This window comes from Phycomyces blakesleeanus, assembly GCF_001638985.1.
Source record: "Phycomyces blakesleeanus NRRL 1555(-) unplaced genomic scaffold PHYBLscaffold_2, whole genome shotgun sequence".
NCBI classification, from domain to species: domain Eukaryota; kingdom Fungi; phylum Mucoromycota; class Mucoromycetes; order Mucorales; family Phycomycetaceae; genus Phycomyces; species Phycomyces blakesleeanus.
Genome location: NW_017265135.1, coordinates 1293960 through 1319017, shown reverse-complemented (window position 1 = coordinate 1319017; position 25058 = coordinate 1293960). Strand labels below are relative to the sequence as shown.

Sequence of the window (25058 nt, the reverse complement as noted above, 5' to 3'; positions counted from 1 at the left end):
TTCCCAATGATTTTTGCAGTGTTACCTTTCAAGTATCCAAAGCTGATACTAATATTGAGCTTTAATTAATATGCTACTTGCTATAAGTAATACTAATGCATCCGTAAAAGAGTCTTTTAATCCCAATAAGAACTTTGTCATGGAGGAGGATTTACAGCTCTGCAGTTCTTATATGTTCACTTTCACAGATGCTATTTATGGCAATGAACAAAAGAGTGACACTTTTTGGTCCAAAATCTCTGACCATTACAAGGGCTTCCTTTCTGAGCTTGTTGAAGACTGCAACACTTGGGCCCTGACCAACTGTTGGTATAACATCAACAAAGTGGTTAACAAGTTTTCTGGAATCATGTCTCAGCTTTGAGCAGCAGACCAGAGTGGGGCAAATGAAGAACTCCTTGTAAGACATCTTTATTTTTTATAGAAATTTTTATTTTATGATAATTAAATGATATATTTGGAGCTCAAGGCTAAGTCAATGTATAAGGCTGAAATGAAGTTGAACTTCACTGCCTACCATTGTTACCGCTATCTGTCCTGGTATCCCAAGTGGCAAGAGACAGCAGAAAAGTCGCTCAAAAAGCAGAAGAACAAGAGGAAGGGTGGCATGAAGAAATCTATGTCTGTTGCTGTAGAGGGTCAGCAACAAGATGATAATGACACCTCTGACATGTCTGGCACTTGGCCTGCTGGGAGAAAGCAGATGAAAGCAAGAGAGTTGGGCATACAAAGATTCAAGGAGATGATAGAGAAGATGTATGCAATGAAGGCAAGCAGTGCATTGGAGCTCAAGGAAAGGTCTGCTTGCATCCTCAAGTCCATTGAAGATCAAGCTGAAGAACAGATACGTGCAGCAAAAGCACATCAACTTCTAGACAAAGAAGAAATGATGTCCTTTAAAAGACACTGTCTTCTGGAAGAAGAAGAGATAGCATTGGCTAAAATCCGCCAACAGATAAATTAAGAGGAACTGGCCTTGGCCAAAACACGTTGGGATATAGATAAAGCCAACACAAGGTTCATCAAAATAAATACATTGATTGCCGAAAGAAAGTTTTTGTCTTTTGATACCAGTAGCATCTCAGACCCTGCCGCCTGCAAGAAGTTCTTGGACTTACAGCCGCAGGTTATGGAAGATAACACTGACAGCAAATAAATAAAAAAAAGATACAACTAATATATATACATATTTGTTTTATTCAATTTGCTAGTACTTGTCGCCTTCTCTCTTCCATAAGCTCTCAATCAAATCCTGTCTCAATTGGAAGTGCTGGTCTCAGTTTCAGATTTTCATATGTCTCTGAAGGTACCTAGCAAAGCTCCCCTAAGGAAATGGGCACTCTCCAAAACCAGAAACCACAGGTGGCAAAGTTGAGACAGGATCAATATTGATACACTATCTTTCGTCTGCTATCCTTTCACTATTATCTGCATGACCAATTTCCATGCTCTTTCTCTTCTTCTCAACAATCATATTATGCAATATAATACACACTGTCATGATATCATGAAGAGTGTCTCTATCCCACATTCTGGATGGTCCAGAGACTATGGCAAAATGTGCCTGGACAACATCAAAAGCGCACTCAACATCTTTTCTTACCCCTCCTGTGCCTTCGCAAATTTCTTGAAAAAGAGAAGTGATTAGTTAAAAGAATTGAAAGATCATGATATATATTAAGATGTCTTTTCCTTTGGTGTCCTAGGATTGTTAAGACCCTTCACAAAGGCACCGTATGTAGGGTATATCCCATCTGTTAGGTAGTACCTCATGTTATATTTGTTGTCATTTATGGAGTAATTGACAACTGGGGTTTTCTCAGTTGCGAGGTCCCTAAACAGATGGGATCTGTCTAAGACATTTATGTCATTGAGACAGCCAGGCAAGCCAAAGAACGCATGTCAGATCCACAAGTTGTATGAGGCGACAGCCTCTAGCACTATTGTCAGTGTCTTCTCCTTTCCAACAAACTGCTTATGCCAAGCAGTTGGGCAGTATTTCCACTCCCAGTGCATACAGTCGAGGGAGCCCAACATTTCAGGAAAGCTTCTTGATTTCCCTTCCTCCAAAAGTCTTTGAATATCCTCTTCGGTGGGTGCTCTCAGATACTCATTACCAAAGACAGCAACGACGGAAGAGCAGAAACGCTTTACACATTCTAAAGCTGTCAACTCTGCCATTCTGAATGACCTGTCAAGGGAAACGGCTGGTAGTCTGTATGCAAGCATACGGATTGCTACAGATACCTTCTGCAGAGAAAAAAAACCAGATGCACGAGCAGCATTCAACTTCTGCTCAAAGTAGCTGTCATGCCCTTTTACACTCTCTAGAACACGCATGAACAAGGCTTTGTTCATTCTGAATTGCCTGCAAAATTGTTCTTCAGTGTAGGTTGATTCAAGATTGAAGTAATCCTCACACAACTGCACATGACCATGTTGCCTGTTGCAATTAATAACGGTGCAAGCCTTCTTTGGAGCCTTCTCTTTGCAGTCCAGGTCCAAGTAGTAATGCTTTGTCATAATAGCAAGCTCCTCCAAGTCACATTCATTGTCTATGAGATTGTGCTCGTCTTCCTTCAGCAATGCAAGTAGTAGTTCAAAGTTCATTTTTGTAAGATATTATATGAGAATAAAAGCTAAAAGAAATAGTAAAAATATAGTAAAAATCGAAGCAGTCATAATTGTTTAGAATCTGTATTAACAAACTGCTGGAGTGACCTTCATATTCTTCATACTAAATCGCCTTATTTGTACTAGTATGGGAAATCCTAATTTGGATATTTAGTATTTGGGCTTAGATACTGCTGGAGATGCTCTTATTTGCTTACTCCTGTGTTATTAAAGCTTGACCAATTTGGCTACATTTATAGTGAATTGGAAGATAGCCTAGATCAGATGTCATGCCCAAATTCTTGTCAGCCAATCAGGATGACAATTACACAGAATTCTCTTTTAAGAACAATGACCGAAGTGATTTCCTTTTGCTCACACAAGAATTAGAAAGCACATAGCTTAACAAAAGTAGAATAGAAACTGAAATAGACATTTATAATGACTGGGTAGGTTTAGAAAAGATATAAAAGAAGACGTTATTTCATTCAATAAAAGTTATCTATCTTTCTATCCTCTTTTTATTCTTTTATCTTCATTTACAATTCCCAGTGGGTTTGACCAATTTTGGCTGTGTTATAGTATTGGAAGAACTGTTGTTCCTGATCTGGGTTGGTCTTCCTTTTACTATAACAAAGTCAAAAGGTCAAACCCACTGGGGATCAAGGAGTATACGTAAAATCAAAGAGAGGATAAAAGATACTTTTTATTGATATGAATTGAATTGTCTTATATAGTTTTCTAAACTAATACTGCGCATTATTCACAGTAGTTATTATTTATATTTAATTAAAGAAATAGTCATTATATTGTGGTTAATGCTCAGGAAGATATTACTGCGCATAAAGAAGTACTGCGGTTAACTATCTTCAGATTTTACGGATTCATCAAAATAATGTCCAACAGAACAACCCAGATCGAAAACGACACAGGAACAACAAAAATAAAGTACGACAGCACAAAAAACGACAACTGCAGGATTTGAACCTGCGCGGGCAAAGCCCATATGATTTCGAGTCATACTCCTTAACCACTCGGACAAGTTGTCTGAGATTGACAGACTACAAGTGTTAAAACATTTTTAAGCATGTACTAAAAACGTATATTTGTTTGATGTGACGTCAACTTATGGACAGACTATTAAGTTATGGACAATGCAAAGTTGTGACTCCATCTCTGGACACAACAAAATCCGATTTCTTGGATTTATTTTCTCTCTCCCTCTTTTTCCTTTTTTCTTGCTATCGACATTTAAATTCCCGCTGGACTTTAAATGCTTTTCCTCTTTTTTTATTTTTTCCTTGATTTTTATTTCCTTTTTAGCTTGCTTGCCTTTGCATTGCACTTGTTCTTTTATACTTCTTGATATTACTTTTTTAGTATACCTTCCGAGAGTTCATATTTTTTAATAGTTTGATTATTTTTATTTTTTTATTATTTTTGATTATTTTCTTTTGTGATTATGCCCAAAGACTTGTACACTTTTCTAAATAATCATCATTTAATATAAGATATATCTAGATTGTTACCTTGGATGCAGATGTCAATTAGTATATAAAAGAAACATTTTTATCCCAATAAAATTCATTCAGTTTTTCTCTATATTTCTTTTGAATATTGTCACTGAGCTTGAACTATTGTCCTGTGGGAAATACTAAGTTGCACACTGTTAGGATCTACAAGTACTGTCTCACCATTTGTCTGTTTGTCTGCTTGTCCATTTGTCCATTTGTCCATTTGCCTACTTGTCTATTGTCCATTTGTCTGTCTGTCTGTCTGTCTGTTTGTCTGTTTGTCTATCTGTCTGTTGTCCATATATCTGTTTCCATCTATTTCAAGTCTCATTCATTATTTAAATTCCTTCTTATTGGATTGTTTTGAGCAAAACCACAAGAATATAACTATACATATAATATATATTATATTTCTGACCAGTTGCACCACATACCATAACTTAACATACGTCAGATTGTCACGTATGTTGTAAGCCTTTTAGGTTTTTGGCCATGTCATGGTGTCCAGTACCAGAAGATCTGTCTGCTTGGTGGGTTTGTCAGGTGATTTGTCATGATGTGTTGTCCTGGTTATGAGAGGCTGATGTCAACAGTTTGTTGATGTGGTGCTGTGCCCTCGGTCATAAGAGGAGAATTTTTCTGTGCACAGGAAAAACCTTGTTTCCATTCCCTGTTCCTTCTATACGTAATACTTTTTTTTCTCTTATTAAGATATTTGTCTATTACTGGAAAAATAACAATAAATACACACGGGGAAATTCATGCATATTATTGTGAATATTCTGCATTTTACAGTGGGGTTTTGCCTATTTCCACTGGTACCAAAGCTGATCTGGTTACATGTGCACAGACCTGCTATCTACAAGTGTAAAGTTCGATAGCACTAGTGAAGTTGGGGTCAATAGTAATTTTATATCTTTGTATATAATAGAGTACCAAGAAAACTTTATTTCAAACTTTGTTTTTTACTGTAATACAATGTTTTCATGTTAAAGGTTAATAATCAGGGACTACATTGCATGTGTATTGTTGAACTATCCCTGGGTGAATAGTTAGAACCATGGATATTTTATTGCTTATAAGCCAATCATTAACACTCTTTATTATGAGGTCATAGATTATCTGCTCCCCCAATTACTTGATATTCAATTATTATTGATTTGAATTATAGTTTATTTTTGTATTTATTAGAAAAAATAAAATGATTCTAGGTTGATAGTATTGAAATAATAATATATGTCTCGGGCCATCTTCACTGGTATTCTTCATATGACTCAAATCAAGTAGTGCTTTATATATAATGTTTGTAAACCCTCATATTCAGTAGTTATCTTTGGCACAGATACTATTTAACATAATAGAAGAGAAGTTAGATGTGTATTTAAATATTTACATGTTGTGAGTGATATATTAATTTGAGGATACATATAATATAATGACTGAAGAAGATAAAAATAAAACTTTGAGAGTTCGAGGCATGACATCAAATATAATTTCTTTAACAATGAAAATAATATAGAGAAGTTAGTTTGAGTGAATTAGGTGAAAGAATATGTAATGAACGTACCCAAAGAAAGTCGATTTATTTGTAGACCTAGATAGTACTTGTCAAAAGTTGATATAACCTTTAGTAAAAAACATATATTAATATACAATATAAATAATACTATCATACATATTAAGAGAATAAAAGAAGAAGTCTTACCATGTCAATGACGGCGCCAAGAGATAGAGGTTCTTGATTTATTACGTGTTTGGCAGATGAACATTCACCTGTAATAAAAATTATATTCTGTCAGATAAATATTAAAAGTAAATAAAAAATAAAATATTACTATGTTGATGGTCTTGTTTAATTGTAGAGAATATTTTTGGCAATATTGTCTATAAAAAAGAAGGAGAAAAGTCAGAATAATTTTATAGGATGATGACATGAAGTATAGTTACTAACCTGGACTAATCCAGATAGCCATTGTAAAGAGAATACATCAGAAGGAAAAAACACACTAGTATCTATGACAACTGAAATAATAATTATTATTTAGTTACATTTGAAGAAAAGAATTGCTTTAAAAAAAAAGAAGATATGTTACCAAAAAAGTTTGCAAATATAGTAAAATACTAAGAAAGTATATATGTATCTATGACATCAGAATATGTTAATCTTGTTGTTGTCTGTACAGAAGTATTTTTAAGAAGAATGTATCTTACCAGTAAAATTCACAGTTATAACAAAAATCAGAAAGAGAAAGAAAAGAAAAGAAAATGGTCAATAAGGAAAAATATGGAAAAATATGAAAAAATAAAAAAATAAGTAAATAAAATACAAAAAAAAACAAAATAGGTAATTAAAAAAAATGAAACTCAAAAAAATATTCAAAAAGCATAGTAGATATAATGATGTAGTATCTAAAAGCAATCTTTGTATCAATTTACACAGTGTGTGTACAAGAAGTTACTTTAGATATATTCTTTTAACCAAGATCAATCAAGACTAGATATTCTTTTTTTTGGAAATATAAATATACGTTTTTGCTATAATCTTACTCACTCTTGCTCACACACTCTTACAATTATTCTTACTTGTACTCGCACTTTCTCTCTCTATCTCCCCATCTTTTTCTGTCTTTTATTTTGGTATGTTTGATAATAAATATAATTGTAATGTATAATAGAAATTTATTCAAAGAATATAAAAACATTAACAGTTAATACATATTTGAACTTATATTTTTAAATTAATAGAATATGTCTAACCAAAATGAAAGCTATCCCACTCAATGCACTCTTGCTGAGAGAGATGACAAACTCTCTTGCCATCTTGTGTCGTGACATGACTACTGTCATGAAAGGCGTTGCTGATATCAAAGCAAAAACTTTGAACACTTCTGTATCTGCTGTTTTACAGAGTCAGCCAATGGCTTTAGTGCATGCTGTTGCTCCTGTGAGCATGGAAATGAATGTAGCTGGTTCTCCCACCATGGCTTCTGATGCAAAATCAGTCAACAAAACAAAAGCCTATGTATGTATCATACATATAGTAAATTATATCTTTAATAACTTACCAAGATTCAATAGAGACTTCTTCGGAAGCATTTGTGGGACCCTAAGTTCAAGTCAAAACATTTGGTTGAAATTCAAGCCAACAATGGTAAGCCAAGGTGGAACACAACTGTCAACTTCAACCAGTCGCCAAACACTGAGTTGACAGAAAACCTCGTTGCCTACTTGGAAAGAAATTTCATAGGAGCAGGACTGAGAAAAAGTGATGTTTGTGACTTTGTCTACACGAACTTCACTAGCAGAAAGTGTGCAGCTAATAAGTCTCAGGCTAAAAAGAAGTCAGAAAATGCTCGCAACAGAAGGAGTAGCCGCGAAAAGGAGGTAAGTTACACTTTATTTATTTATTATTTGAATAATTCTTATCTAAGTCATTAATTTAAAGCAAAAAAAGAAAACTAATTTAATATTTTCAACAGCACTTGAAACATTGCAAAACAGTGTACCAGTCTAACAAGACTGCTATTGATGACGAGATGAAAAGAGATTGCTCTGGTCTCATTATAGAAGAGGCTATGTCTGTTGGTGAGTCAGATGATGGCACTTCGCCCCATGTTTCTTATAGTAGGCTTCGTCTTTGTCGTCCAGGTTGGAGAAGTGATGAGGTAATTAGTTTTTTTAAAGTTGAAATATTTAATTTAGTTAATATATTATATTGTATTATACTGAATAAAATATTAATGTCTTTAATATAGTACAACCACTTCATCACACTTGTTGACAACTGTTGTGGTAGTTGAAGTTGAAGAAGTTTTTAAGAGAAAGAATTGAAGATTTGAGATTAGGAACAAAGATTTGTGAGAACTTGTTTAGGTTTTGTTTATTGAGAAAGGATTTTGTATCAAAGTTTGACCAGGTTCCTACACTGAACTACTACTGCTATTTATATTATTTTGGATCGGGAAAATTATATGACTGGGGTCAGGTAATCAATCCTATCTGAGCCTTAATCAGAGCAACGTGATCTTGGGATAATTAATGTATGGTTAATTATATAAATGTGTGTAGTCCCAATGAAGTATTAACATCAAAAGTAAATGTGTTTATGAGTTATAATTATGCTTATAATAATCCACTGATGTATCTCATATTATGGTGATATCATCATATGAAATATAATCATTATCATGCATGCTAAACCTGTGTGTTAAATAATAAAGTAATCGGTAGACACCTTTGCCTGAAATAGCTGAGGCCTAATATTATCTCCTTCAGACTTATTCTCAATTACAGCAGTAGTCAAAACTCATTTACAACAACAACAAAGTGGTAGCTGATTTAAGCTTAAATAGCCATCAATTGCTGTCACGTGCTTTTGGCAAAACTGTTGAAGGACCAGTCCCTGATGCAATTGCGTCACAGTTTCCTCAGTGGGCTTTTAGAAACGGACCCTAAATAAAGTTTATATTTTTTGTTCTTTTTTTCTTCATTCATAACGTCTTATACTTTAAATAACCAAAAAAATACATAAAGAGGCATTACTTGTTCTTTGTTTTTTATTTAATTATTCTCATAAAAAATCATAGTGCATAATTATTCATAAAGGCTTCAGGCATAGTATTTTTTGGCATAGGAATGACCAGCATTCTTTCTTCATTCATATCAGTTACATCTACAGCAGTTGCAATCTCTAAGTGTATACGATGTACAGGCAAGATGCTGTGATAATTATCAGCAAAGAATTCTGGCAAGCAGATTACAATACCTTCATCTCTGTGTTCATTGTCATTTATCGAATTATACTATCAGATGTATGCAAAAACATGCTGGTATTGATGTAATGTTGATGCTTGATTGTTTGGATGAGGAGGCAAAGTAAATAAATGTATAAAAAGATACTGAATTTGTCTGGTATATAGGCTTGAAGTTTGGCCATTGCTGCTATGGAAGAAAGCTTAAACGAGTGACCCGTGCTTACCAGAACTGTTGTTCCCAATATATGTTTGACCAAGAAGATCAATTGATTTCAATTTTGTGATTCGGTTATTTACAAAATATTGTGACAAGCTGGCATCATGGTAAGAAATGAGATTGGGCATGGCATAGGCGATTTTATAATAATCTAACAATTGAGGATAATCAATATTACTCATTGTTGATTCTTTTAAGGACTGTAAAGGAAAGGTGGATGGGGGGAGTGGTTCATTGCCTTTGATAGGTGCTGCTTGACTTAAGGATGAGTCTACAAATTGTTGCAGTTGGAAAGGTTATTGGTTGGTTGGAGCATAAGTAGCATAGGTTGCTATAGATGCGGTCATAGAGATAAGTTTTTCGAAAAGAGGAAGGAATGGAATGAGGCTTGGACATGATAATGTATTTCGTACGTAATCAGCTTTGTATGTGTCTGCAGTAAATTTTGTCATATAGGTTGTTTCAAACCCGTCTTTTCTGTTTGTCTTGTTATTCTTTAACAAACTATTGTATCTCTCAAAACCAAAGAGCCAATAGCCATACATGGGTCTAAAATCACAAATTGTGTCATGAAGATGGAGGTGCAGATGCATGTTGCAAGTGAGGACTTTTGGTTCATATGTATCTTCACAAGATTGACAGAATTCTTGTAGATATCTGTGTGCTTGGTCTATTTTGATGAAACTGATTGATGGCTTTACAAGTATATGGCATGTTTTTACATAGTGCATCCAGCCATTGAACATATTGGACGGAAGAACTGGTTTTAGAAGCATGGGAGAGTACACCAATACCCAAGACTTCCACTCATCTGCTTTCATGTAGGAAAAGCCCTTTCCTATCTTCGTTTTCAGCTTGGTATAGTCACTGGGCAATATCATCATTGCTGCAACTGTCTGCATTGCAAGCAGATCATTGTTTTCCATTTTTTTGATTTTTGTTCATGTTTCAATCATTCTCTTTGGTGTTCCCAGAAAAAGATTATGCATGGGATCAATGATCGTTCCACGTACTAGATCAAAGTATCCAAAGTGATACAACTGCAACCATCAAACACCATATTCGACCTCCAGCTGCTGCCTTTCTGAGGGTGTACTCGCACTATTCCACTCCTCAGCATGCACACGGTTTGCTCTATCACTTCGATGGCACCACTGATCACAATCAAATCTACGGAAATCGACAGAAGAAGTGCCTGGTAGACAAGAAAATTGATTGTCGCATTTGTAACAGGCGCATGTGCTGTTGTGCGTGGTAAACCCACTAGTCTTTCTGGCAGCAGATATATTGCATGCAATCATCAATAAGGCTGCACGAACTGTTGCACCGTCTGTTTGCTGGTAGGTGGGTATCTGTATTCCAAGATAGAGCTGTATCATTTCATCAACTAATGGCTTGAGATAATGATTGATCTCTTCTGATTTTGGCTCTTTTGGTCCGGGCATGAGGCCAACAAGGATTGTATTTTCTGCTTTAAACCACTCACTTCTAGGCAGGTTGTTAATCACCAGGTAGATAGCACGGCAGGAATAGCTAGTACCATTGAAAGGCTGGAATCAGTCGATGTTTAATGTCAGCATCAATGAACGAGGATGCTCAACAAAAATTTCATCATCATTGTCCTTCAAATCAGTCCAGGCTTCACTATCGTAAACATCACACAATGTATCAGTGATCTTGAATTCTTGGTTCCAGTGCATGATCTTTTGCTTGAAATTGGGATGGAGGAAAAGAATTTTAAGAGCACGTGTAAGAGACTGATATACATAAGACTTCTTTGCGACCAAACCACCAGACAATGATTAGACCATTAATTTGCAATTACAGGCGGTATGTGCACCAAGCTTTACGAAATCACAATTCAAAGTAGCAAGTACACTTTCCTCATACACATTATGTCAATCCTGACACCTGACAAATCTCTTAATCCCTTTTGTCATGACTGAGAATCATGTCATGCTTTGGAGACCAGAAAGACTCACAGGCAATTGGAAATCCTGCTTGTAAATCAACAAGAGCTTGTTGATAAACTCGATCAAGACAACAGCGCCCTTATTGACCACATAGCGGGAAGCAAACATTACCACAAAAGTAGCAATGAACCTGTGTACCGAATTTTCAGGCATATTTGGGGTGGCAAAAGGATCTATTGTAAAAAAAAACAAAAAAAATTAACACCCCCCCTTTTTTCAGATTTTTCTTTTTTGGTTCTTTTCCTTGAATTTTTTTGGGTCTTTTTTTATTAGTTAATTAACACAGACTGACCTTCAGTATCGAATTCTTCAACTTCAATCTCAACAATATTCTCTTCATTGTCTTCACTTTCTTCACCGCCATTGCTTTCTTCGTCATTGTCATTTTTATCACCATCACTGCTTTTGCCATTCGACTCATTGCTAAAAGCAACCTCATTGACAGAAATTGGGGCTCCTTCCCAAACAGGCAAGTTGGTCTGACCACCCATTGCTTCCATGGGTCCGGTTTGTTGGTTTGATGTAGCTACATATAGAATTCAATTTTTAATTTACTTCTCTTTTTATTACAATTAATGTTTCTTACTTTCAAAATCAATATCCATGAGATTTCTTTGAACAGATAGATTTATTGAAATAAAACATTATATAAAATAACCAAAATGAAAATAAAAATGAAAAACAAAACATACTTCTTTCACTTCTTTCCATGTCTTCATATTTTGCTCTTTTATTGTGACGCTGAAGGGTTCGTGTAGAAACAAAGCTGTAGCCTTGTTGATTATTGCTGCATTTTATGCAATAGCACTTCTTATTATAAAGTTCAGAAGTAGAGGACATGGTGTTTATTTTGTTATAAATGTTAAGATAAAAGAGAAACAAGTGTTACATTTACTTTATTTGTTCAAACTTTATAATAATAATAATAATAGTAAAATAACTTGGATGGTTATTATATCTGAGCCAATAGAAAATTACAACATGACTTTATGAACATGTACACCAAAAAACATGCTGAGATAAAAAATTGCTCTAAATATCCACATGTAACCATGAACCTTCACACAAGGGTATTCAGGGTCATTTCTCCAGTGTAAATATATCAGATAATGACTATGGATATTTGCGTGTCCATAACTCTGACAGAGTGTTGTGATATTTCAGGTACAAAACAATAGAAAAATAAAATATTTGATAATAGAGACGTATAGAAATACTTTGAGACTGTATATAAGTTGTCCTTTATTCATAAATAAAAAGTGTCCCTTTTTATAAGAAAACACAATCTGCTCTTGTCATTACGTCTTAGTTTCTTAGAGTGTATTTACTGCTTAACTAGTGTCAGTGTTACAATTATGACATCAAGTCATAAATCGTACTTCTTTAGCTCTTAGCTATTCTTTTCTCTTTTATACTAGAGCTTTAAGACTTCCTACTAAATTAGCTTCATATCGATCTGACACAGTTTACTTGGCAGTATGATATAATTATCTTAACAATCTTTAAGATATTATCTACAGTACTAACTGTAATAATTATTGGGCTGATTACTTAATTGTTTATATATATTTTATACTGACAAGATGATAGCTACTACGCTATCCCAATATGAATATGTTCTTATATGTGATAAATCCAATATCTGAGTGTCTGGATCACCACAAGTGTACAATGCTCCAGTAGACCATGTCACTGATTATGAACATTTTGTTCTCACACACGTATCCAACAGTCATGCACAGGCTATCAGTCTGGAATTGTTTTCCATGTTTTTTGAGAACAACGTCTCTCGTGAAGTTTATGACAAATGCATAGAAATTGTCAACAAGTACATGGCAGAACTTGGATCCAGTAAGTTTATAATTAGTATACTATTTTTATATCACATGCACTTACCACCATTTTAGCTAAAGTGGATTCACTTCTGTCATACTACAGGGTAGACACCTTGTTGAAGGAGGAGTACCCAGTGAAGTCTGTTGCATATGATATGTGCATAAATGGATGCTGCTGGTTCTCAACAGTAGAAGAAGGAGACTTCATCAATGAGGATGAGACATGTTCTCATTGCAGTGAAGACAGGTACAAAGTGGAGAGAGCGAGTGTAAAACCTGCACAGACCTTTCAGATCGTGCCTCTCTCAGAGCAACTGCAGTTCAAACTTGCCCACCCCAAGAAACAGGCCAAGATGGCCTATGGTACAAGGTGTTTGGCTGGCAGACGTGAAGATATACGTGAAGACATCTTTGATAGAGATGTAGTCGGATGGCTACTTGATCGTGGAGTGGTTGGTCAGGATGACATTTTGGTGTCCATGTTTGTTGACCAGTTCAACCCATTTAAAATGCCAAAATGTCATTCTCTGTTATTCATGTTATTAACCTGAATATCAATCCTAAAGAAAAGTATTTAAAAAAAGTTAATTTAGATAAAGTTACTAATACGAACTACTTAGATACAAGGCAGGTAACATGATGCAGTTGGCTATCATACCAGGACCTAACCATCTGAAAGATATCACTTCGTTTTTGGAGCTGGTTCTCAATGACCTGAGAAACTTGGGGGCAAATGACTTGCAGTTTCAGACTGATTCTGGACTGGTGATTGCCAAGGTTTATCTTGTCATGGCAACTGGAGATACTCCAGCTGTCTCTGACTTGATGAACCTGACACATCACAATGCCCATCACGGATGCAGAGCTTGCATCTTGTATGGTGCAAGAGATTCAAGCACGACTTGTATTGTGGAAAGAGATGGACTATCACTGTTGAGAACAGAAGAGAGTTTGCACCAGTCCATTGGAGGCGTAAGTTGTAAACTGTTAAACAAAATAAATATTGATACCATTTTAGATGTATGGCGTCAAAGGGCCCAACGTCTTCAAGGACTTGTCCACAATGACCAGTACTGCTTTCTTCGGACTAGATGAGATGCACCTTATAGGTCACGGTACAGGCCAGCAGCTGTATGTTGCACTTGGAGGAAAATTCTGCTCCATGATCAATGACGGTAGAAGAAATGTACATGGCATTTACTTGCAAGACCGGTTGAAACATCACAGATACAGTGGTCCCTCGATAATTTCACGCCCCTTTAATTTCACGCTTCGATAATTTCAAGGCTCTGAAGACCCAACTCGAAAAATAGGGCTTAACTTTCACGATTCTCGTTAATTTCACTTTCACGAAATTTTTTGGCCTTGAATCCTTAAAGAAAAAAAAATTAGCCAATCAGACGAGAGCAATATAGTTATAGCTTGGTTTAAATTTTTTTAATTCTAGCTTTTCACGATTTTGTAATTGACATCAATGTCAAGTGCGTTAAGTTTTCATGCCAAACACTGGGTTATCAAGTTGTCATCTAGCTTACTTTTTTTAAATTTTTTTTTTCATTTTTTTTTTAGAAATAAAATAAAACTATATGTGCTATATTTTGATTAAGTTTCATTTATTAATTGTTTAGTAAAGATTATTCACTTGAAAAATATAAATATAATTCTAATTTGTTTGTTATAAAAGTTTTTATTGTAGATTTAATTATTTCTATCTGTCATTACTATTTATTGTTATTTGCAATTGTTACTATTTACAAACATATTACAAAATCAAGCTTTGACTGTACTTGGCTGCTAACTTTTTTTTTCTATTTTTAAATGAAGAAAAATATATTTCTTATAGAAAATTGTTTTTATTTTATTTGAAAAAGAATAAATTTTAAAAAGACTTAAAGAAGCTGGTTACTTTAGTTTGCTTTGAGTTCGCGGTTTTCTGGAACTTGTTTCTAAGGCCTTCAACCTTACTGACGAAGTCTCTGTCAATATCCTCGTCTTCCAAGATATCCAAAAGCGTGCAAACACACTCAAACTTTTCCGAAGCAGAATAAGTTCTCTTGAAAGGAACTGCTGATTCCACTTCAGCAATTTCTTCATTGCTGTTGTTGTTGGCTGCATTGTCGTCTGCGTCATACTCTTTCATGACAATGTCAGCAATCTCATTCTCATTGATCACTCTATGAGTGCATTGTCTCTCATAGAGTGGATCTGATTCGCTGGTCGGACAATCTTCCAGAGACAGAAGACCTGATCCAGCAATCTTGTCCAGGGTTTCTTGTAAACCCTCAACGAGAACCTTTTCAGCCAGACTTTGCTGAATCATAGCCTGGTTTACATCTATAAATTATATTTAGAATATTAAGAAAGTGGAATTGAAAGATTATACTACTATTATGACCAATAAATTATTTTACTACTACCTTCACTATCTTCGTCTTCAATAAAGCGAAAGATTGTTGCATTCCAGCAGTTCTCAATAGTCTTTGCCGAGACAGATTCCCAAGCCTCTCTTATCCATTTCATGGCCCACAATTGATCAATTTCAAAGATTTTATCAATTGGCCCGATTTTATCTTGATTGCCATTTTGAATCATGCCAATATACTGATATGCCTTGGCATACTGTTTACGCTTGAAATAAGCCTTAAAAGCCCGAATGATACCACCATCCAATGGCTGAAGGTGGGAAGTGGTGTTTGGTGGCAAAAAAAGAAGCTCGACGTTTGTAGGTGTATAATCAACTATATGACCAGAGAAATTGTCGAGAATCAAAAGAACTTTGCGCTTTTGAGCTTTCATGACATGATCAAAGCGACGGAGGAAAACATGAAAGATCGATCTTGTCATCCAAGCATTGCTATTGTAATGATACATGGAGAATCCATGATCACTTGCTTCTTGCTTCTTGTTGTTCTTGTTGAAGCAGTTTGGTCTTCTTGCATGCCCAATCATCAGTACATCGGACCACTTGTCCGTTCCGTCCGCATTACACAAGAGACCTACAGTCAGGCGCTTCTTGTTATCTTTCCAACCAGAAAATTTCTGGTGAGAAATTGTTGTTCTTGGTGGGGCAGCATAAAAGAGTGCTGTTTCATCAAAGTTATATATGTCACGAGCACTATATCCCTCTATCTTCTCTTTGATGGCAGCCTTGTCAATCTGAAGCGATTCTATATCAGTAGAACCAGCCTCACCATGAATTCGATTCATTTTAATGCAATGACGCTTTCCAAACTTCTCCATCCAGCCTTGAGAAGCATTAAAATCTTTAACGCCTATTCTTTCAGCAAAAATAGTAGCTTTAGTCTTAATCAATTCCCAAGTGATGGGAATCTGATTATTTTCAGCAATGTTGATCCAAAGAATCACTGCTTCTTCAATTTGCTATAGTTGTGTGACAATATAATAAGGTTAATTTTATTTTTTATATGGAGCAAAAATGCATAATGTTGAGATATATTACATACAGGCCATTTTCCCTTTCTAACGCGCTTTCTGTTTTTTACGTCGGCTTGCATTATCAAGCCCTGGTCTCCTCTCTTCAAAATCTTCGAGATTGTAGAAGCATCAGGAGCTTTTTGAAGGCCAAAGGTTTCCTTTGCCCATTCAGCCAATTGGGGGTTACTCATAGATGGCTTTTTCTTTTTAATATCACAAATCTCAAGGTGATTTGCAATATTAAGTGAAACGTTTTTTTTGCTCATTTTTATTGTTTAGTTCTGGATTTGATAGATTTCATTAAAGTATCAAAAAAAATTGAAAATGATATTAGATAAGCATTATATAATAAGCTAAAAGCATACCAAAAAGCTGTTATTATTTGATTGAATAAGAATTTGAAACAATAATTGGTTACGAGACAGGGGGGTAGAAAACAGTAATGCAGCCAGGGGTTATATTTAACTAGAATGAATTTAAACAGAGGATTGAAGCATATCGAATCATTACTTGATATATTTTTTTTCTATTAAAGAATAATGTAAACTCCGCCCATAGTTGGCGGAAAATATATAATCCGAACTCGTTAATTTCACTCTTCGATAATTTCAAGACACCTGGCCTTCCCTAGGTCTTGAAATTATCGAGGGACCACTGTACCCATTTGCCCTGGATGTCAGTCTGGAAGATATTGACAAAGCAATTTGCGCATCCAGGGCTGATATACCAGCCGATTTCATGGGAACGTGAAGATCCTTGAAGGAATCCAATGGCAAGAGGAAGGCTGTCAATTAGATAGACTTCCTCTTGTTTGTTGTTCCAACGATTGTCATCAATCATTTTGTTTTTGATCGTACGAAAGCAGCAGTGATGAAACTTGTTACTGCATGCAGAATTGCTTAGCAGTGGAGGATCACTGCTGCTAATATCCAAGAAGCAGAGGAGTAAGTCAATTGGATATATGCTGATCAGTGTTTTAATCATCTTTATAGGGTCATTGGTTGCTGGCATGCCTTTCTCCATTGTGAGATCGAAGAAAAGAGGCTGAAGCCTACAGTTTTCGTGATGAACCAGCATATGCAGATTCATCTTGGCTATATGATGCAGGAGATGGGCCCTCTGCAGGCATACAGTTGTAGGCAAATCAAAAGGACAATCAGTGTCTACAGCGCGGCAATCAAGTCGAGAAAGAAACCAGGGAAGAACATGAAGAATCTCTTGCTCAGAAAGGCAGCAATCAATCACTGGCTTGGCTGCCAACCTGTCATTTGTACCACAAATGACAGAAGGACCAGCAACTTCGAGGTTGCAAGTAACGATGTTGCTGGTCCTCAACTTTGGTTCAGGCCAACTTAAAGCTCTCTGGCTGAGTTGGCTGCCACCATTGGCATAGAGTGCCAGGACTTGGTCCGCAGTTTGGTGCCTTTCTGGGCAAGAGAAGGTATTATTTCCTTTGAGGAAAATGATGAAATGGTTTGCACCAACAAGATGTGGAAAGACTCAGTGGTCTATAGAGTCTGGTCCTCTGTTGACAGCAGGCATGGTCAAGCAAACAATCTTGCTGTGCTCGACAATGCCAGAGAGTAAGTAGCACTAGTTGTATTCTATATTGTTAAATTTTATTAATCATAACTCATTTATATTTTTTGAAAGATATGGATTTATTCTTAAATTCTTCTCCCAAACTGTCAACAGAGTGACCAGACTCTTTGCGGCCATCGACTGTCTTTCTGATGTTTAATGCATGAACTAAGATCTTTTCCCTGCGTGGGATAGCCTGGCACCTGGTGTGGTGAAGGTGGTGGACGTGAAGTCTATCAAGGGGATTGCTGGCCTCATCCATGACCCAAACAATGAGGCCATTCGGCACATTATCCGGCCTTTGCCAAAATACAACCAATAGGTTTTTTTTCTTTGATTTTTTTCCCTATTCTTTTAATACATATATAAACATTTAATTTCTTTAAAAAAATCACCCAAAACAATAGCAAAATCTGTTGCTATTACCATTTGATTTAAAAAATTTTAATGCCAGGAAAACCGAATTTATGGTATATCTAATTGATTGGCTGTGTTCTTGACTTTGATCAAACTTGCAAACAAAAAACAACAGTCCTCTTTCTTTTCTCATTTAAAATGGTTGTCTGAGTTAAACGGCCAAAAAAAATTATGATTACCGGCACAGAACTTCTAAAAAGGGTTTAAATTGCTCTAAATTTAGAAAGGCTAACAGGAGTTTTAAATATGTGCAAAGATTTTGCAGATGTGCAGTTTTTTTTTGGAAATACTTACACATTATTTTCTATAGTGGAAGATGTCTTTGTGCTCAAATCGCAAATGTTTACTAATTTTTATTTTAAATGGCAAATTAATTTCTAATGTTTGTTCTGGAAATTTGAGGGTTGGGGCAATTTAGTCAGCATTTGAAGTCAAAAATCAGGAAATCCCTGATTTTTGACTCTAAATGCTTACTTAATCTCTAGTAAAATTTGAGCTTATCTCCCCTACTTCAAAACAAAATATATAATAGCCAGAAGTCTATTACATATATGTAATTAATAAACTAACCCCCTGCAAAACATTTTTATTAAAAGAAATAAACAATACAAAAAAATCTTATTAAAAGAATGATTCTAAATTTATTATGATTTGCTGTTCATCTTTCTTGACACTTAACATATTTAAAAATCTTACTGATCCAAACATAAAGTGCACACAATTTATCCAGAGCACAAATGCTACAAAGAAGCAAGGTAAAATTGACTTTCTGACATATATTTATTCAACAAATAATATTATTGAGCCTAAAAATATTCCAAGAAACTAATTGTATTTACTTGATAAAATTTATGTTACTTAAAGCTTCAAGTTGGGGGCAATGGGACACTAAAAGAGAGCTAGCGTTGATACAGGCTTACCATGAATATCATTCTTATTTACAGCCTCATAAAAGCAAGACAAGTGCATGGAATAGCATTATTTATGCTGTTAATGCTGTTCATTCTAATAAACTAAATAGGGTTAAGGAAACGTGTGTCCGTAACAAAAAGAAGGAACTCTTTTGTAAACACCAGCCAACACTATGACTTTCAGGAGATGAGAGAGAGGCTCGAGTTTCTTCGATGATAGAGACAGCGCTTGGTAGAGCTATATACCAGGCAATAAAAGAAGTAAGTGTCTCAGATCTATAAAAGAAAAAAGATAGAATTATTAACATATCACATTTTTAAAGAAGGAAGACTACAAAGAAAAAAAGATGGTTGAAAATGCAACAAAGCTTGCAAAAGAAAAATTGGACAAGACAACAGGAAATGAGTTTTTGGAAACAGCTCTTTATGGACCAAAGAGAACAACAAGGGAAAATGAAGAGAGTTCCTGTTCTGCAGACAATGAGAACGTTGAAGCTGATGAGACAGAGAAGACTGGAAATGACATGGATCATATCAGTAAAAATGATGATGATATTGACAATGTTATAAAAAAAAGATTCTTGGGATTTTGGAGAAGCAAGAACAATAATTTGATGAGCAATGCTTGCATATAAAAAAGCAAGAGGATTTTTATAATAATGCTCTTCCTCTTTTACAACAAATTGCCAGATCTGTTTCTGCTCTCGAGGAGAGATTAGAAAGACAACAATAAAACTTATCATATAATATCCATTGAAATTTCAATTACAGTCAAAGCTCGATTTAGTAATATTTGATTTAGTAATAATTGCGATTTAGTAATATTTTTTTCAGAACTTTTATTCGCAGTCACATAGAGCAAATCTGCAATATTGCTAAAAAACATATGCAGAGTAAGAAAAAATACATTTGATTTAGTAATAGTAATACAATTTAGCTTCTCCCAAAAGTATTACTAAATCAAGCTTTGACTGTAATAATTTCTTTTATTCTAATATGGAATCTTTATTAGCATTATTGTAAGGCTGAACTAAGTTAGACAAATTGTTTATAATAGTATTTATATTATCAATAGTATCTCTTGACTGTTGTTTGCGTATTAATTCATTGATATAATCTTCGATTGTTGGTAAAGCCAAGCCAAAAATCGCGGTTGTTGCTGAACCGTTTATGCATGTGTGAATATTTTTAAAAAGAGTCAAAAGAATGTAAACCATTGCTGGTTTTGCGTTTCCTTTGGCTTTCATAGAATAATGATATTTAGAGTATTTAAAATACTGTCCAACTTTTTCAAATTCCATTTCCACCTGTACTCTGGTGTGACATTTTCTTATTGATTTCTTTTAAGCTAGCTACATATAATATATCTGCTAAAATTTGGGACTTACAAACAAAAAACAAATATATCAAATAACTTATGATGTTTTTTTATCTCATATATTGTGAATGGCTTATGAACAAACAGTGATCTTCTGTATGCCTGGTCACTATAAATACTATATAGTGGGTAAACACTGTTTGTTGAACTTATCACACCCAGTTGAAAGATGAGACACTCTAGTGTTTTAGAGTTGTCAAATATCTTTACATTATGAGTGGAGCCAAGGAAAGGACCAATAATGCTGCTGCTTATATCATCAGGTGTTACAATTGCCTAATATTTAAGACAATAAATTTGCTATTTAAGCTGCAAATTAAGCATAAGCATATATTAGTACTTTACTATATAAATCTATGCTTTAATTAAGTATTTAAATATTTCACTCACTTTCTATCCATTGTAAGCAAGACTTTGCTCATAATTAACATTAGGGCAAGCAATCTTTTGCATTGTTCCATCTACAAAGCCAATAATCGGACTATATACATTGTCTACAAAGACATATATACATATATTAATCAAAAGTCTGTTAAATACTTATATAAGAGTATTAAATAGTGTATACTTACTTTTTTTGTAAATTGCTTCTGCAAATCTCTTATAGTTCTCTGCCGAGAATTGACGTGTGTCAAACTCAAGACCATATTTGAACTTGTCTAAGGTCATAACAAAAAAATTGTTTACAATACATGCCAAATTCTTTCTTGACATTCCCCATATGTTTTCTATACTAGGATATCGGCGTGGAAAAACATATCAATATAGTATAAGAGTAAAAGCAAACTCGCGTGACATGCAAATGTCATATACATCAGAATGTCTGACGCTCAGAGTAGAAGGGAGTTTCATGGCAATACACATACATCTTATCTTATATAAAAATACATTATTTCATGTTTCTTATAACACAGAAACAGGCTGATAAAGAGTCAAATACCTTCTGTAAAGTAAAGCAAAACTCATCTTTACATCTGGCATCAGAATATTTTGCAAGGTCCAAACGCCTATATATAGCTTTCTTTCTTTTTTGAATAGAGATTTTCTTTCTTTTGCTGTCAGAAGCTTTATTGCTGTAAAGAAAAAGGAAGGCAGCAGCACTACGGGAAAAAATGGCGATTTTTTGCTTTTGTAACTATGTTTTCGGCCTATAATAATTAAAAAATCACTAAAAATCCAATTTGAAACTAGAAAATCTCTGTTTTTTGAAAAGGTTGACAAAAAGCAAATTGACCACCTAAAATTAAATCTCCTGATAGACAAAAGTAAGCTTTAACTACAGACTTTACATTTTTAGTAAATGTAGATTGCATTTGATGACTATTAAAAGTCAGAAGAAAAAGAGAAGAAAATATCTAAACTTTCTGCTGAGAAAATAAAATATGTTAAGACAATTTGAAAAAAAAAATGTATTACAAAAAAAAAACAAATTATAGGTCTGCAAGAGAACCAAGTGACAATTTTGGGCCGCGGTTAAGCTCTGGCCACACTATGTATGTTGTTGTTGTTGTTGTATTTATAGTTGCGTCCGACTTCACCAAACCAACCAATTCTTTGACATCTGCCAGGTGAACTACCTTTGGCTTCATTTGCCCATTGTTAACAACTGGTATACCATTTACCAAACGGACTGCCGCAATCTCTACAAGAGCATGCGGCCATCTCTTGTTGTTGAGCTTGTGCTCAAAGAAGACAACAACTTTTCCAAAGAAATCCTTGTAAACCGGGGAGTATGCAGAATTTATGTTGTGGTTTTCATCAACCTGAATCTGTAATCTGATGTTATGTGCCTCCCTTACACAATTTTGGTCGAGTGCAGAGTCAATCACACAACCATTGACAAATGCCTTGCGGCTAGATTGTATAGCTGCTTCAATCATACTACACTCTTCCCCCTTTGATTTGTAGAAGTCTTCAAGAAGTTTCGAAAGACAAGAAATGCCTTCAAAACTATCTCGGATCGTTCTATTCCTCAAAGGCCCCCAGAACTCAATATCAGACCCAGCACAAACACACTCACCCTCATCTGTCAACGGCCAACCAGCAGTGGAATCTTCATATTGTAAGTGTCGTGCTGTTCTTGCTTCTGTAATCATGACAGTGGCTCCGGCCTCTGCTTGTTGTATTTGTGCTAAGCCAAGCATGATATTGCCAGCGTTAACATTTATAGCAGAATTACTCTTGATAGCCCTTGAGTATTCACCAATTGCCCATTCCACGGATCTGGCGCTATATGCACGAGGTGGGCCGTATGTGTCAATCATGAGAGGATAGTGCTGAAGAAGATGCTGGTTTATAGTGAAAATATTGATTTTGATTTTTCCACTTGTAAGCAGTGATTCCAGGTACATGTTCCATATTTCAAGTTTACTGAAGAAAAATAGTTAGAATAAATAATAGAATAACACATAGCTTTTACTAAAATATACCTTTTGATAGAGGTTTGTTCCTCTGCTGATAACTCCCAGCTCATGAGTAGGTTACATGCTTGAACCAAGCCAAGTAACGCGTTCCAGGCAGTTGCATCTCCAATACGCTCTGCCACCAGCGTAGGGACGACGAACAGAAGAAAGTCTGCCCAATCGACGGCCTTGAACGACCCGGGGTTCTTGTATACATCCCTCTAATCGCCATGGAAGGATGTAGGGATGGTATTTCTTGTTTTGTACATTGCTGTACCGATCTCCTTCCGAACACCAGAAGAAAGAGCAAAACAATGGTCTGTTCCGTAGGTACCAGAAACCAAACCCCAGATCTGCTTGCTTATTCCATGACAAAGTCCATGCATCTCATCGAGGGCAAAAAACAATGGTCCAGAGAATACCTTCAATGTTGCCAGGGGGGATTGTTCGTTTAACCCTTTGCGGCTGGATGCACTGGCCTGGGAAAAATTCTGGAAACTTTCCAGCGTACGGATATTGGTGCTGGGCAAAGTTCTGAAGTATTGTCCATGCTTGGGACATTGGCCGACAACATGACAGATACGGCAACCGTCTTTGCTCATATGTCCAGAATGACATGCCAACTTTGCTAAGGCGGGAATGTCACCAGTGACCATTAAGACATGTACCTTGGCACAAATGGTCTCGTTCGGTGTCTTGACGACCATCCCTTCGCTCTCCAACACCAGGAGCTCTTTCATCGTTGGTTCCATGAACGACCAGAAATTGGCAGGTGCACCTGGACCTGGGATCATTGTGATCTGGAGCATTCTGCTTCTCTCATACCGGACCATGGGATTCAGGTTAAGAATGGTGGCATAGAGGATTGTTACAGAACCAGGAACATTGTGTGGCGTGAATCCATCAACAGACAATAAAATTGCAATGTCATCTTTTCTGGAAAACAGATGTTTTACTTGCTGGTAAACCTGGCCATCAAACACATCGGTTTTACTTCCATCCGAGCTTGGCTCATGATTATGGCGGTAATGCATATCTGCTCTTGTATTCTCGTTGGCTAATGCAAGAGCCAGTTGTCTTGCCAATGGAAGCTGTATCATCGTGGCAGCAGCAACCAGATCACCACCCTCAGTTTCTCTGCGTCTTGTTTTGTACCGGCTTTGTCCACAGTTGGAGCACTCAGTCTGGAATGGACTGGTAAAGAGCATACATCCCCTCTGACAGATATCATGGACTGTCTCTTCAACACCCGAGAAACGCTTCAAAAGCTTTTTGCCAAGATGGGGAGTACATGCTCTGTATGTAATACAAGTCGAAGTTTCCAAAATGCTGTTGAAATGCTTGACTATCATTTCATGAGCATTGCGGGAGATACCAAAATCCTTAATGATCTTGAGAAACTCAAGGTTCTTTGCATCGTCTTTGTCAGGGGTAGGTGCAGGCTGACTGAAGTCAAAAACCAAAGGAGATGTTTCGTTTTCAATGATATCCATGTCGTTGCCAAGTTCTGCATCATACTTTAACAAGGTAAATAATAATTAGCATTATATAATAAGACATATATATATATCTTACCATAGACTCATCATTGTCATCATTACTGAAGATATTCATAATTGGATCATCATTATCTTCGCTGTTGAGTGTATTCATGATCTGATCTTCGATTGCATCAGCACGTTCTCTGCTTGTTTATGAAGGTAACAATATAATTAATTACACTTTCTAATAGTATGTATGTGATTTGTAGTCTTACTCGATAGTGTCATTCGAGACAGTGTTCAAAACAACACTGACTTGTCCAGGAACAGGCGTGGTCTGTGAAGTCTGGATATCATTATGTCTTCTATGATGGTTCTTAAAGCATTGAGCTCTACAACTCTTGGCTTTTTTTAAATTGGTGTAGCGCTCTTTGCATTGATTGCATTGGTAACTATCAAGGATTGAATTTGAAGACATTTTTTAGGTTGGAAATAAACACTTAAGAATAAAGGTATGAATATTGATAATTCCTTTTAAATAATATGC

At 35.6% G+C, this 25058-nt stretch overlaps 11 protein-coding genes and 1 non-coding gene across 12 annotated transcripts; 4 read left to right on the top strand and 8 right to left on the bottom strand.

The window, feature by feature from the left end:
• Positions 1-448: 448 nt before the first annotated feature.
• PHYBLDRAFT_162548 (hypothetical protein) lies at positions 449-964 on the top strand (the record flags this gene model as incomplete). Its single annotated transcript, XM_018434648.1, has 1 exon — positions 449-964. The coding sequence occupies one exon, from the start codon at positions 449-451 to the stop codon at positions 962-964; it is 516 nt and encodes a 171-aa protein (XP_018297521.1).
• Positions 965-1396: 432 nt separating this feature from the next.
• On the bottom strand, positions 1397-2037 carry PHYBLDRAFT_154142 (hypothetical protein; the record flags this gene model as incomplete). The annotated part of the gene is made up of 3 exons (XM_018433301.1): positions 1397-1626; positions 1719-1849; positions 1913-2037. The coding sequence occupies 3 exons, from the start codon at positions 2035-2037 to the stop codon at positions 1397-1399; spliced, it is 486 nt and encodes a 161-aa protein (XP_018297520.1).
• A 1542-nt stretch (positions 2038-3579) lies between these two features.
• PHYBLDRAFT_t31 lies at positions 3580-3661 on the bottom strand. The gene has a single exon. It is a non-coding gene; the product is annotated as a tRNA-Ser (tRNA).
• Positions 3662-6888: 3227 nt separating this feature from the next.
• PHYBLDRAFT_162547 (hypothetical protein) lies at positions 6889-8582 on the top strand (the record flags this gene model as incomplete). Its single annotated transcript, XM_018434647.1, has 5 exons — positions 6889-7149; positions 7206-7511; positions 7607-7792; positions 7924-8112; positions 8427-8582. The coding sequence occupies 5 exons, from the start codon at positions 6889-6891 to the stop codon at positions 8580-8582; spliced, it is 1098 nt and encodes a 365-aa protein (XP_018297519.1).
• A 125-nt stretch (positions 8583-8707) lies between these two features.
• On the bottom strand, positions 8708-10024 carry PHYBLDRAFT_139513 (hypothetical protein; the record flags this gene model as incomplete). Its single annotated transcript, XM_018430240.1, has 3 exons — positions 8708-8929; positions 9179-9369; positions 9493-10024. 3 exons carry the CDS (start codon positions 10022-10024, stop codon positions 8708-8710), a joined length of 945 nt encoding a protein of 314 aa, XP_018297518.1.
• Positions 10025-10654: 630 nt separating this feature from the next.
• Positions 10655-11911, bottom strand: PHYBLDRAFT_58525 (hypothetical protein; the record flags this gene model as incomplete). Its single annotated transcript, XM_018440341.1, has 4 exons — positions 10655-10873; positions 11081-11244; positions 11364-11597; positions 11764-11911. The coding sequence occupies 4 exons, from the start codon at positions 11909-11911 to the stop codon at positions 10655-10657; spliced, it is 765 nt and encodes a 254-aa protein (XP_018297517.1).
• A 269-nt stretch (positions 11912-12180) lies between these two features.
• PHYBLDRAFT_162545 (hypothetical protein) lies at positions 12181-14436 on the top strand (the record flags this gene model as incomplete). The annotated part of the gene is made up of 7 exons (XM_018434646.1): positions 12181-12235; positions 12332-12446; positions 12804-12922; positions 12979-13444; positions 13527-13878; positions 13925-14081; positions 14354-14436. 7 exons carry the CDS (start codon positions 12181-12183, stop codon positions 14434-14436), a joined length of 1347 nt encoding a protein of 448 aa, XP_018297516.1.
• Positions 14437-15294: 858 nt separating this feature from the next.
• PHYBLDRAFT_106355 (Homeodomain-like DNA binding domain-containing transcription factor) lies at positions 15295-16212 on the bottom strand (the record flags this gene model as incomplete). The annotated part of the gene is made up of 1 exon (XM_018427944.1): positions 15295-16212. A coding segment is annotated over one exon (918 nt), but the record flags the coding sequence as incomplete, so codon positions are not given.
• A 756-nt stretch (positions 16213-16968) lies between these two features.
• On the bottom strand, positions 16969-18184 carry PHYBLDRAFT_58522 (hypothetical protein; the record flags this gene model as incomplete). Its single annotated transcript, XM_018440340.1, has 2 exons — positions 16969-17792; positions 18043-18184. The coding sequence occupies 2 exons, from the start codon at positions 18182-18184 to the stop codon at positions 16969-16971; spliced, it is 966 nt and encodes a 321-aa protein (XP_018297514.1).
• A 1279-nt stretch (positions 18185-19463) lies between these two features.
• On the top strand, positions 19464-19983 carry PHYBLDRAFT_139508 (hypothetical protein; the record flags this gene model as incomplete). Its single annotated transcript, XM_018430239.1, has 3 exons — positions 19464-19511; positions 19574-19813; positions 19891-19983. 3 exons carry the CDS (start codon positions 19464-19466, stop codon positions 19981-19983), a joined length of 381 nt encoding a protein of 126 aa, XP_018297513.1.
• A 1038-nt stretch (positions 19984-21021) lies between these two features.
• Positions 21022-21297, bottom strand: PHYBLDRAFT_139507 (hypothetical protein; the record flags this gene model as incomplete). Its single annotated transcript, XM_018430238.1, has 2 exons — positions 21022-21122; positions 21201-21297. The coding sequence occupies 2 exons, from the start codon at positions 21295-21297 to the stop codon at positions 21022-21024; spliced, it is 198 nt and encodes a 65-aa protein (XP_018297512.1).
• A 761-nt stretch (positions 21298-22058) lies between these two features.
• PHYBLDRAFT_162541 (hypothetical protein) lies at positions 22059-24989 on the bottom strand (the record flags this gene model as incomplete). Its single annotated transcript, XM_018434645.1, has 6 exons — positions 22059-22998; positions 23058-23249; positions 23298-23564; positions 24186-24547; positions 24606-24717; positions 24787-24989. 6 exons carry the CDS (start codon positions 24987-24989, stop codon positions 22059-22061), a joined length of 2076 nt encoding a protein of 691 aa, XP_018297511.1.
• Between the last annotated feature and the right edge of the window lie 69 nt (positions 24990-25058).